Source organism: Drosophila navojoa, chromosome 4 (assembly GCF_054131105.1).
Source record: "Drosophila navojoa isolate 15081-1374.11 chromosome 4, UAZ_NAV_1.0, whole genome shotgun sequence".
NCBI classification, from domain to species: Eukaryota; Metazoa; Arthropoda; class Insecta; order Diptera; family Drosophilidae; genus Drosophila; species Drosophila navojoa.
In genome coordinates, this window is record NC_142892.1 from 4,515,641 (window position 1) to 4,529,458 (window position 13,818).

At 35.8% G+C, this 13,818-nt stretch overlaps 3 protein-coding genes across 11 annotated transcripts in view; 1 reads left to right on the forward strand and 2 right to left on the reverse strand.

The window, feature by feature from the left end:
* The window catches only part of Svil (Supervillin), a 123,772-nt gene that overhangs the window by 12,580 nt on the left and 97,374 nt on the right, over nt 1-13,818 (forward strand). For 5 of the 9 annotated variants that reach the window (XM_018099941.3, XM_018099942.3, XM_018099944.3 and 2 more), the window contains exon 1: nt 329-1,422. The exons of 2 other annotated variants lie outside the window; for them this stretch is intronic. In XM_018099941.3, the coding sequence (XP_017955430.2) occupies nt 1,408-1,422 (15 nt within the window). In that variant the 5' untranslated portion in view covers nt 329-1,407. Of the gene's footprint in view, nt 1-327; nt 1,423-13,818 lie in introns of those variants that run through there. 2 more of the 9 variants (XM_089259430.1, XM_089259423.1) reach the window with 2 other exon arrangements.
* On the reverse strand, nt 2,891-3,668 carry LOC108650740 (uncharacterized). The gene is made up of 2 exons (XM_018100011.3): nt 3,384-3,668; nt 2,891-3,135 (listed from the first exon to the last, which is right to left on the reverse strand). The coding sequence occupies exons 1-2, from the start codon at nt 3,666-3,668 to the stop codon at nt 3,016-3,018; spliced, it is 405 nt and encodes a 134-aa protein (XP_017955500.1). The 3' UTR covers nt 2,891-3,015.
* On the reverse strand, nt 3,694-4,717 carry LOC108650736 (uncharacterized). The gene is made up of 2 exons (XM_018100004.3): nt 4,075-4,717; nt 3,694-4,005 (listed from the first exon to the last, which is right to left on the reverse strand). The coding sequence occupies exons 1-2, from the start codon at nt 4,588-4,590 to the stop codon at nt 3,877-3,879; spliced, it is 645 nt and encodes a 214-aa protein (XP_017955493.1). The 5' UTR covers nt 4,591-4,717; the 3' UTR covers nt 3,694-3,876.

Below are 13,818 nucleotides of genomic sequence, written 5' to 3' on the forward strand. Positions count from 1 at the left end.
TTCCTCACGCACTTTTCCATTAATTTAATGCACATTAAGCCAATCCCCTGCACATAATACAAATTACTTATCAAATGAACCAAAATTCCTGAAATGCCCCCTAAAAATTTTAACAAATTCCACAACTTGCTGTGCAACATGTTCGACTGTTTCCGACCATCCAACATCAAACATAAACGAACAAATTTCCATGCACAACAACAAATATGTGAGCCTGCGAACATCATAATGTTGTTGTATGTGGAATGCGTTCCACTAGCAGTGCCATTTTGAGTTTAACAGCGCCACTGCGAGCATAACATGCATAGTTAACTTTTTGTTAGAACTGTTACGTTCAGTGCGCGCTCAACTCTACGAGAAGAAACACCTGTGTTGTGTTGCAACGTAAAAAAGAAAATTAAAAAATAACAAAATAAACCGAATTAGCCACTAAACAACAAACAAAAACTAAACAATTCGACACTAATTATTGGATATTTGATAAGAAATACTAGCTAATCAAAATTAAGATGTGAATTGTGCGCCTGCGCTCGAACCCAAAGTTAATAAATTGCTCAACTCGCGCTGCATTGAGCCCGCATTTGAAATACGTTTGTTTGATCGATTTTGAATTGAATGAAAGAATTTCTTGTATAGGCATTTCGAGGCATTCCGAACATTGCCATAGTGAAACGGGTCAAAAAGTAATGCAACAGAAGGAAATGAAAATCTAAAAAAAAATAAATTTATTAAAATTTCAATTGATAAACGAACATTTAATTTTGTTCTATTAAACCTTTTTAAACTGTCATCTATTTACATTTATATAGCTTGACTATATAACATCGTACAATAAGATACAGTGAATCCTGCTTAACGAACTTTTATTTTCGACCGCGCTGGAAATCGCTTCGTTGAAACATTTGCCAAGCCATTAAAACTTTAATTTCTGTTTATATATATATCCATATATATGTATGTATTTGTGTTCAATTTATTTTCATTAAGTGAGAAAGTGGAAAATACAAATTTCCATTTAATTGAAACAATTGCTCTTAAACTCGAAAGCAAATAGACTGTCAGTCGCAAAGAAACAAACGCGCGCTGCATTCCAAGTAGAGCAAAGCATTAACAACAACAACAACAACAACAACAAGAATAATAATAAAAGAAGCTGTTATAGATACACGGCTGCAGATAGTTACAAAAAAAAAAAAAAAAAAGAAAAGATACAGCGATACCTGTCCGTAGGCCCAACCCTCTCTCTGGCAAGTGCAGTCGTAAATGCCTAAGACGGCTGCTGCATAATTATATTCATCTCTGATTTTTGTGTCTTGTGCGAGTGTGCATATACATATGTGTGTGTGTGTTTATAACGCCTCGAGCAACAACTAGCCAACTAGCAACAGCAACAACAACTGCCACAGAATGTATCTCATACAGGTGAGAGACTCTCTTAACTACATATATGCAACTAAGTTACTTGATATGCAAACAGATCCCATAGATCACCAAAAATGCTTTTACTTAACAAGCAAACAAAAACAATAGGTTGAACAACAACAAAAGCAATAGCTTTGGCATAATGTATGAAGATCTACTTATCAAACACTTTGAGTACCCTAGAATGTGTCGTGAGGGCTTATGCGTTTAGTCAAGCCGCTTGGGACACTTGATATTGAGATGTTCTATTGAAATTGGTTAGAAATGTTTGTTGAAGTTTTTTATTCATGGAAAAAAAAAAGAAAAAAAATATAAATAGCATTTTTTAAATATTTTTAAAATATTATAAATTGACTTTCAACAACATTGGATTCATTTAATATTAAATTAGAAAATATAAAAAAGTATACATACTTATAAAATATTTTTGTTTATCATTAAAGGGCATGTAAACTTCGCTTTCTTCATATATTTCTTTTCTTTCTTCTTAATTGCTCGCTTACTGTGATTTTTGTCTGTTTGTGTTTGTCTTTTTGTATGTTCCCACTTTGCTGTGCGTGCTGCAGTTCCATATTTAAGCATCAAGTAATTTGTTTAATTTGTTGTTAATTTATCTTCCCGCTTGACTGAAGCAGCTATGTATATACTCCATATACATATGTATATGTGTGTCTGTGTGTAACTGATAATGAAGTGGTTTAGTCGGCTCGACAGTTGTGCTAATGAACTTTAAACTTGAAATTAAGTCAAACTAGATAAGAGCTAAGTGGATCGCTAGAGGTTGAACAGATGAAATGATTTTTGGATTGAAAACAATTTTAATGCATTTACAAATGTATATATACATATATGTATGTATATTTTTATTTACATTAAGAAAGCTTAGAAGATTTTCCAAAAACAAAGACAATTTGTTAGGAAATTTTTATAGATTTTACTGTTCCTCTCCTAATCTATGTTAACTTTCTTAATTGAAACATTTCAAACATTTTTATAGGATTTACTGTTGATTCCTCTGCTTTATATAAGAATCTATGTTAACTTTCTCAATTGAAACATTTCAAACCCCACTTGACTAAGTAGCCTGTGCTATGAGTAGCAATTTATTTTTATTTTTTTATTTTTCTGTGCAATACATAAATTAAAAGAAACTAAATTTCCATCATGTCCAATCAAGAACGCGACAGGGACAGTGTTCAGGATGCTGAGAGTCTGGTTGAAGTGATCTTTGGCATGGCCGAGTTGCTCAACGCCGGCCTCAATAAGGATGCGATCAGGGCAAGCATTGAGCTATTGGGCGCCGGCATGGATCCGTTGACTTTGGCCAACAAAATTAAAATGCTAAAAAGCGATGCCAACAAGGAGAAGCAACAACAACAGCAGCAGCAGAAAGACTGAAATACTCCCTAATAATTTTGGTTTTTTACTCTAAACGAATCTCAACTAAAAGTCCATTAGTATCTGGGTATTTTATTTATTGTTGATTTAGAGCTTTTGCAATGGGCCATTACTAATTTGCTTGAATAATTATTATAAATTTAGTGAATTGGGAATTGATAATGAAGGTGCTTCGGTTACTTTCGATTTAATGAATTAGGGATCGTTTCGGTTGTCGTTATCGGGAAAGATGTGCAAGTTCTTTTGATTCTTTACAATAGTCAGTATGCCAGTCATAATGATGATCAGCTGCAGCAGTTTAGCCTGGTAAAATGTCTGCGGAGGGTGTGAAAGAGGAATTGATTGATCTAATTAGTATTGCTATAGATATTTGTATGATTATTAGCATTATAGTTATTATTGGAAGTATATATCTGTTATCAATAACACTGATACCATTGCTAACATCATTGTTATTAGTATTATCATTGCTATCAGTGTTAACCTCATTGATATTGTCATCCTTTGCATTGTCATCATCATAATCATTGTCATTATTCATTATGCCTATCATTATCAATTACCTGTCTAATGTAAATAGGCAGCGGTATGTGCGCCCTATGCGAGTGATAATCGAATCCTCTATATATCCAATATCCCGGCCAGGCGCCCATGCTGGCCAACAGAAAGGGTGACGCGGCATTTAGCACCTGCTCGAACTGTGGCGTTTGGACCACACGCTGTATATTCTCACCCAGATTGGGAAATCGTTTATTTTTCTGGGCATTTTCGTCAGACTTTGGCGGGACTCCATAAACACGCGACACTGTCCAATTCTTCATTTGCTCAATGAAGTTCGTGATGCCCATTATTACAACAAAAAATTTGAAAAGGTTGACTTGAAATTGTTTCGTTTTTGAAATATAAAGCAACAAAGATTTACTTGATCTCTGTCTTTCACTCTCTCTCTCTCTTTCTCTATTTTCCTATCGGCCTCTCTCCCACTCCATCTCCCCCTCTCTGTCTAAATGACATGCTCCATTTCGTCAGAGCCTGCTGTTTCGATGCTTTCTTCATTCATTTCTCGCGTCCGTTGTAGGACACCTCGTGCACGTCGAGTGGCTCCGTACCACCCTGCGTCGTGGTGGCCATAAGCAAGCCGAGGCTCAATATGGCCACCTGCATGAGTTTGGCATGCTGGAAGGTCTGCAATGTGAATAGAAGTTGGATTTACGGTTATGTATAGGGTATATCTATATATCTCCATCCCCATACCCTTTGTATGTACATGCCAATCCTCTCGCTGCCACGCCTCGACTGCCAGTGAAAGCCGCGCCACATCCAGTAGGTGGGCCAGGCAATGAAGCTGACGCCCAGATAGGGCAGCATCTGCTGCAGCTTATTGCCAAACCCGGGCGGTGTATTCCGATTGATGAAGTCCACGAATTCCATCTCATAATTGATTGGTGCTGGCTCGGCCACCAGAGATCTGGCCAAGTCACGTTGCGCTGGCAGATTGGCAGTGGTTACCTCATAGACATTCGTTCTGACGTTTCGCGTGCTTGCCTCGCCCTTGGGTATGGTGCGTGGCTTGCTGTCCTGCGATGGCTGCTTCCCCTTCTGTTCCGGATCCTGGTTCTGGTCCTGCTGATGCTGCTGCTGCATCAGATCTAGCACATCCTTGCGTTTCAGCTCCTCCTCGATGACCTCCGCCGTGTGACGGCCACCGGTCGAATCAGCTGCATAGCTCCTGGTGAATAAACGACCCAACGTGTCCCGTATCGCGTCCATCTGAGCTGAGATATACTTTACTTAATTTGATTTGATTTACTTGTTTTTGTTTTGCTTTGTTAGCCCAACCGAAAGAGAGAAAATGTATTCTTGAGCTTGAAAATGATTCAAAATTCAAATTAATTGTCAGATTTTGATATTTGTTGTTCGTTGACTTTCTTCAAAGCAACTGTTAGCGACAGTTCTATTCGCTTTCTCTCTCTCTTCCTACTTCTCTTGGCATTGATCACAATAGAACTTTCCCAAAAATTGTATTCAGCAACTTTTAAACGTGTCGCATTTGGTTATTTTTTACATAAATTATCAGGTATTATCTGGTATATAATGGTGCGGCTTTTTAATGAATCTTAAACCGAATTATCTCTGTCTCTCTCTCTCTTACTCTATCCCTTTCTATGTGTAACTGCTTATGTAAAGCGTGTATATTGGTTTTATGTTCTTTATGTATTATAAATTCATCTTATCTATGCGAGGTGTGTTACAAAAATATTGCCAATTTGGCGTTGAGCCCATGTAAACGGCTTAAGGGGAACGAAATCTAGAAAAATATTGAACATTTTAAGTATACGTAACCCGCGGAAATCGAAAATTCATACAATGTGAAATTATTTATCGAACATAGGTAGGTTAGGTTACGGAGAAATCACTAATACGCCAGGTCTTTGAACTCTTCCGTTTGTGCTGCAAAACCTGGCTAATTGCTTTCCCATGCAGCACTTCTTAGCCATACAAATCTATATAACAGCTTTATGCTATACCAAGAAATAATATACAAAATTTCCATAGAAATTCAGTTATTCCTCTTTCACTTCTCCCCACCCGAACGAGCATTATGCAGTCGATTGGACGCATTCGTAGCTTTTATCTCCCAGTACAATGCGGGCAGCTAAATGGCTTTTTGAACGCCCTCAGCATTGGGCTGGCCCGAATAAAATGTTGTGCTAAGCTACTGTAAGCACAACAAGAGGCTCGATTAGTGTGTGGCTTAATGTGCATTGTTAACAGAGGTGGATTGTGGCCAGGCTGCTGCATGCTGCATGCTGCAACTGCAACTGCAACAACCACAAAGTGGGTCAGTTTTCGCAGGCTGCACAATTATAAAGCGCATACCACAACTAACGCTGTGTTGGCCAAGAGCTCTGTAGACCAAGTGGCTCGAGTTGGCTCATTGTCTTGTGCTAACGGCCAGTGAGCCGACTCGACTTGGCCAGCAGCAGCAGCAGGTGTCTTTGTTTCGTTTTTGGTAAGGTTTCGGTGTCGAAAATGTGGCTTACCTTCAGCATTCAGCATTCAGCATTCGGCTATGATGCTGGAGCCGCAACGGTTACACCGTACGGTGTTCTATGCCAGGAAGCAGCGAGCCGCTGGCCAGCGCAGCGCTGCCTTTGTCTAAACTAGTTTTTTTCTCTTTTTGTTTTTGGTTTTTACTTTGTTTTTTCGTAAGATTCTTAATGATCAATGCATTTAATCAAACTCACAAACAAAAATTCCACTGCTGAAGAATGCCAAGAACAATTTAACGGTAGTTAGTCTGCATTCTATACACAATGCACACATAATTGGGTGAAAATATCGTCTTCGAAGAGCTATCAATAGCTAACAATAGAATGGAAGCTGTTGAAATTTGATTAACGGAAAAGTTATTATATATTAAATATTTATATATTAAATATATATTAATATTTTATTTTATATTTTTTATATATATTAAATATATATTTATATTTGTAAATATATATATTATATTATATATATTATTTATATTTAAAAATATATAAAAATCTTACTATAAATTCTCTTAGTGTAAAATTAATAAATATAATTATATAAATTATAAATATTGTATAAATAGAATATTGGTATCTAAAATAATGCCAAACTAAAATTTTTATAGAACATTTTTTTTTTACAAAATTTAAGTTTATAATTTTTGTGTTTATAAGTTTTGTAATAATTTTTTTAATAATGTTTTTTTTTTTTTACTAAAAGCAATTTTGTCCCCTTCATTTTTCTTGCTCTAACTTCGATTGTGCTGCACTTTTCTTTTTTGCCAACTCTTTTCGATGCCTACACGAAAAAAAAAAAGAATTCTATTTATCTTTGTGTAGGCCCTTTAACTGTTAGGGGCCAATCCAATTAACCCAGTTTCCAGTTTCCCAATTGTGACTTGGCAAAAAAATTCGCCGTTCAACAGGCGTTAAAAACTCATGTCCAAATACATGTTTTGAGCATAAAAATCAAAGCAAGCGAAATTTCTTTCGCCAACGCCAAATTGTCAAAGACAATTTGTGAGAGATTCGGTCAAATTGAATGTGGGCCGGCGAAAATCAATTGAAGCTTGTAATATTTCTCAACCTGATCAATGGGTAGACAGCATTATGACAGTTTTGGTTAACTGCAAACTGGAATTTTGACAGCTATTAGTTAATTGTGATTTGCTGCTTGTCCACAAGAGCCAAGCACTTCAGGTGTCAAGTGCTGCGGGAATACGTATGAAGAGCATAACTGACTGCGTAATACTCGTGCTGAATGAAGTCAGACTGGTATTAGTAGTACACCATTAGGTGATACTCTGAAGGGAGCTTTTATTCCAGTAATTTTATGACTGCTTCTTTCCTATTGAGTCTAGCTATAAAGATATATGAGTTTGCTCTGATTTATAGGTTCATGAAACATGACTACACTTGAGTACATACTAGAAGCCAATATACTCCCTTTAATATTCATTACAATTGTATAAACAATTATTGAAAACTATTGCTCAATTATAATTATGCTTAAATGAATCTAACGACAAAATGATTCATGAAAGTTTATATCAACAATTTTCTATTAAATAGTATGGAATTTTTTTTCATTTCCTGTAAAATTATTATATATATATATATATATGTATGTCATATATATTCCACACATTCATATAACAAATTATCAGCTAGTTTGCAACTTTAGATTTGAGTTTGCCTGACTCCATTTGCTCTGTTTATAAATCCATATTATTTGATATTTGAATCGTGTGCTCTGGCCACTGTCTTGACTTTGCTTATTCTTGAAAACCTGCTTACGTTTTGTTTTCTTAGCTGTCTGCTGCATACGAAACCGCATCGGCTTTATGGCTTATACAAACACATTGTCTCGCATTGGCCATATCAGAGGCGAATGCTAATCTCAGCTAACCGATCGCAGCCCGCATACCAAACCAAACCAAGCCACACGGCTTCGGAATCGGAGCAATATTTACTCAATTTTGTGTGAGACAATAACATTGCTCGGATTTCGACAGCAAAAAGAATTTCAGAAGATGCCACAGCAAACGAACTATAAACAATACAGCAGAGGAATATACGAAAAAACCCAACAATAATAATATAATGCGATGCTATGACACATTGACAAATGATCTGCGGTCAGAATAACTAGCGATAAGGTACGCTCCGATACATCAAATGGCATCAGTTAACAGTCTGTCCCCATGGGAGACCAGGCAAGCCCCAAATTATTTGTTGCTTCATATACACCCTGCAAATGTTGTATGTGACTAAAAAAGGGTATATAGATAGGCAGGTTTTGTTTGATGTGAAAGAGAGAAAGAATTGAAAGAAGTCCTGCAATATCTCTCTTTCGCTCTCTTATTTTAGTCTGCTCTCTATGCCAAGATAATTCTAATTTCTTCTTTCTCCATCTCTCCTATTCGCAGAACTTCTCTCTGTCTTTCTCTATCTCTAATTCCTTACCCATAAATCTGCTGCCCTTTTCCCATTTGACTGTCGTCCTTATCCTTCTTCATCTCTTTATCTTTATCTCTCTTTCTTTCTCTCTCTCTCTATCTATCTCATTCTAACTCCGTCTCCCTCTAGAAAAAAAATAGAGTACTCAAGTTCCTATTTCAATAATTTTGCTTTTAGCAATTGTCACTGAGCCTTGATCTTATCCGTTATATCTGTATTGGGTCAACAACTTCCCAGACGTAAGGCGAGCCATAACAGATCTAATGAAAAAAAAATATGAAAATTGATATTGTTATTGTTATTGATATTGATGTGCTCCATATTTCCACTCGGCTGATCCTCAATGCGCGACACGTTCAATCTTCAATCTTTTGCATTTCACTGAGTTTTCTGTGGTTTGGTTTTTGGTTTGGGCTCGGCTGGCATTAGTTGTTATTTTATAGCGCAGTTAAGAGCGAGCAACGAGTCATCCAACTCATCTGATTGATGCTCAGTGCAGTAGTAATTGGCTCAGGTAACAAGCGTAAGCCATTGGAATTTCTTTGAGCCTGGGCAAGGCATTCAATGCCTGGGCGTGGCCTCAATAAAAAATACGCATATATATATAGAGATGTGTGTGTGTTTGTGTGTGTATCATTTTAATTACCTTTAAGTCCTTTATGTGAATCACGGCAGCGGCACACGCAACACATGAACCCCAACACACACAAGGGAATCAAAAGTCTTTGAACTGCTGGCAACAGGATTTTCTAATTCCTTGAACGAAATTTATTTATGACTAGTTCAGCTGTGTATTTATATGCTCGCTTACGAATCGAAATGGAGTATATAGGTTTTGTATGTTGGATTTTTTGTATTACCCAACTATAGCACTTATCTGATTAAATTCTAGAAAATCTTTAGTAAACTCTATTTAAGTTAACCTTGTAGCCAACTAGGTAAGACTTTAAATTTCTAAGCATGTCAACAAGCATTATGCAGTCGTTGACACCCGTTTGCCTTGCACTCTCAGTCACTCTTACCTGTTGTGGATCCTCTATTCATGTTGTTAACATTTTGTTCTTTTCGAAAAATTTTCCACTAAAAACTTGCCCCATCTCCAATCCCATTAATTGCTTAAATGCATTTCTTTTGTTGCTGTTGCAGCATCATATGATTTATCATTTGACACTCACATTTCATGGCTTATCAATAAAAAGATGTTTGAATATATTTCAAGTTCAGTGTCACTGAGGCGTGGCAAATGCAGGCGTGACTGCCTTAACAGGCTTTGCACCCTCTCTCTTTCCCTCTCTCTCTCTCTTGCTATCCAAAATTTAAATGAAGCAAATGTCTTGCCTCCATTAATTAAATTGACTATAGCTCACCCAGTACACTTTAAGCGCATTCGTTAGCGGAACTCAATGAAATATCACGTAGCGAATGTAATTCGATAAGTTTCAATCGGAAACTTGTTTCTTGATCAACTTGGCGCGGCTTTTGAGGCCAGACGCTTGAGGTCTGCGCTTGACAGTTTAGACATGAAAAAAAATCAAGCTTCGCAAGGTTTCATATATGGTTTTTAGTTTACATATTATTTTAACTAATTGAAATGTGCTAAAGTGTAGCTTGAAGTGAAACATACTGAATAAGATTTAAAGTACATTTTTAAGCAAATTTCAACAATGCAAAATGGTATGCAATATGCTTGTATTACTTTTGCAGGTATTTAAAATGTACTATATGATAAAATTACGGAAGTAATCTGACATTTTTATGCGGTTTTTGAGGACAAACAAATTGCTCTATGAGTTTTACTAAATGCGAATGGTCAGCTTAAAAGTATTTTGTATTCTTCAGTTGCGTGTGTATTTTTTTCTCGCAGAATTATTTATTAAGTCGTAAATATATGATGTCCAAAGTAATCTCCATTATATATTATATACTTTTTGAGAGCCTTTGTCCATATATCTTTAAAAAGACAAAAAATCTCAGGATGCCCAAAATGGGATATAGGTTAGCGTCATCATTAGTGTCTTTTATTTTAGTATCTTGGATTAGTCAAACGTTTAATGTATTTCACTAACTAGCTTTGTCTACCTTAATATACTAAACTGTGTTTTGGAATCTGCGTAATCTTTCATTAGTTATCCAACTGGCATAATAAAATCCATATACAAAACTTCCGGCAGCCTTTTCCCTTTCAAGCTGAAAGCTTAACTTCAATCATGTTGAGTACTTTTTGACAGCGTATTTGCTATTTGTTAATACCTATGAATGTATCTCTCCCTCTCTCTCTCTCTCTCTCACTGTCTCTCTCTTTCTGCCTCCCCTAACTCTTGATTTTCATTTATCTAATGAACATAATCGTTTCGCTACGAACCTAGCCTAACATGTCCATTCAGCTATCATATGGCTATTATTGGAATTTTTCGTTTCGATTGCTGCATTATTAAGCAAAAAAAAAAAAAAAAAATACAAGAAAAAAAATTATTAGACCCCACCATAATTGCCGCACGTGTTTCCCCAATAAAATAAAAAAAGCCGCCAACTATCTGATGTGGGTTCCCATGCAACATTCAACATGACATTGATGAAATGGACTTTTTATGGCCAGACACGAACAACTAATGTTTTCTTGTCCGCTCGTTCATTAAATGGGAAAAGGGGTATATTGGTTTCTGAGTAATAGTCTGTCTAAATTGAAGTTATAATTGAAGCATTGAAGTTAGAGTTGGGAAGTATTATGGTATATGTCAAATCTATCCAAGCTAAGTTGTCTAGCTTGCTTTTAGATATATGTATAGTGTTAACATTAATTTATTTTGCATGAAATGCTTATTGATTTCAATCAGCGAGTATTTTACAGTTGTTGCGGCCCGCCTCTGATGATTTTACATGTTTATTTTGTTTCATTTTTGTGGCAATCTATAATGTTTATTGTGTAATTGTTGCTTTTAGAGAAAACATTTCGAATCACCTTGTGAAATGTTGTATAGGTTCGCTTATATTTACTCAATAAATATTTAAAGCTAAAAAAATATATATTTACCATAGCAAATTTAGCGACAAATATTCAACAAGAAACCCCCAAACATACCCAACTTATCAGAGGCTTAGCATATATAATCATGATCACAAATATATATTCTGTCAGAGCTCTTAAAGCTTAACAGAGAAATCGTTTTCTTTACAGAAAAAAATCACTAGCCAAAACTCATGTTAATCAAAGTCTATATGCAAAGTATATTTTTTATTGCTTTATAAAACATCTTGTAAGATCTACACGTAAACTGGATCAAATTTTTCCATTGCTTTGTTCATAATGAAATTGATTACGTGATGCTGCTAAAGCAAAAGTCTCATAAAAAGCAAAAGCAAAAGCAAAAGCTGAAATAAGCAGTGTAATATAATGGACAAATAAAATATTTGTTGTTACAGTAGAAACACGCTATAGCCAACCCGAAATTGAGCTGTACACGCAATAAACACAATTTGGAATTATGTTTTCTACGCACTTTTTGAGTCGATTATTTGTCTTGTTTTGTTATTGAGTCACGTACTCATTGTGTTTCTTCATAGGCATTGTTCACTGTGTGCACTGTGCACTGTGCTCTGAATTGTTTTGTTTTTATAGCAGTTTTTTATAATTTCAATTTTTAGTTGCTGTATTTTCCATGCCACACACTGCGCTGGGTAGATTATAAAATGAATAAACTGAAACAATTGTGAGTGCGATAATCGAGAGTATCCGACTGGTAGATACTTCGAGTGAAGTCCAATAGGTGCTTCAATAGATTTTGGATCTGAAAAAAAGAAGACAGATAGGCGGAAAGATCTATTATGAGTAGGGACTTACACACTTCTTTCTGTCAGCTATATGTTTTCATAAGAGGAATATAACCTACCCTGAAATATAGAAACTGCATAAATTGTTAGTAATAAGTAATTTTTATTTATTTTGATATTATATGGAATTCCGCCTCCATAGCTGTTGACCCAGCTCTCAAAGTGCGTAAGCCAATTAGTTTCAATAGCACTTTTGAGAAAGAGTGTAAAGGAGAGTAAGGCCATTGAATTTGTGCATTTGAATTAGTTAATTCCCAATTGATTGCGCTTCAATGAAGCCTCTTAAGGGCAAGTTCGTTACTAAACTAATGGCATCAGCTAAACTTAATTCGTGTCCCTCTTGTTTTCTTTTGTCTCTAAATGTTATCGCTGCCAAATCGATGACACTTTAAGAGAGAGATCGATAATGCGTAAGTGCTGAAATGTTTGTCAAGTGTCAAATGGACATTATATAAAGAAGAATGTCAAGAGGCCACAATAATTGCAACTAATGCGGCGCGAGGGTCGAACCTTGGGCCATAAAAGCGGCCGGCAACATATAAAGAGAACATTACGAGTCTACTGAGTGAGGGGGAACGACGATGGTGTACCCTATAAAGAGGAAGCTTTGTGGATTTTATAAAAAAGTTTACAGATTGTCTATAGAATCTGATGCACTTTATATACTCCATTATAGCACTTCTACTACTATTTTAACTACTCTCACTACTACTTTTATATACTGTATAGTACTATTTCTCTTATTACTACTACTACTTTTCTGCTACATGTAGTACATTACTTTTACTACTACTATTCTGCTACATCTACTACACTACTTTTACTACTATTCTACTACTATTCTGCTATATGCGCCACACTACTATTCTGCTACATGTACTACTACTACTTATCTATTGCTATTTACTTTATTACTACTATTCTACTAGTATTGTACTCCTACTGCTACTACTTTTCTACTGGTATTTTAATAACTAGTTCTACTACTCACCTACTACTATTTATCTACTACGACTTATCTACTACTACTACTACTGCTACTGCTATTCTGCTATTACAACTGTAACTACTACTTGTCTACTACTATTGCTACTACTAGTCATACTGCTCATCTTCACTCACTTATCTACTACTACTACTACTGCTACTGCTATTCTGCTATTACAACTGTAACTACTACTTGTCTACTACTATTGCTACTACTAGTCATACTGCTCATCTTCACTCACTTATCTACTACTACTACTACTGCTACTGCTATTCTGCTATTACAACTGTAACTACTACTTGTCTACTACTATTGCTACTACTAGTCATACTGCTCATCTTCACTCACTTATCTACTACTACTACTACTGCTACTGCTATTCTGCTACTACAACTGTAACTACTACTTGTCTACTACTATTGCTACTACTAGTCATACTGCTCATCTTCCCTCACTTATGTATCTACTACTACTACTACTGCTACTGCTATTCTGCTACTACAACTGTAACTACTACTTGTCTACTACTATTGCTACTACTAATCATACTGCTCATCTTCCCTCACTTATCTACTACTACAATTCTGCTGCTACTGCTACTTATCTACTACTATTGCTATTGCTGTTCAAGCTGCCAATATACCCCATTCTAACTCACTTCTCAATGGGGTTCAGTGCACAAAA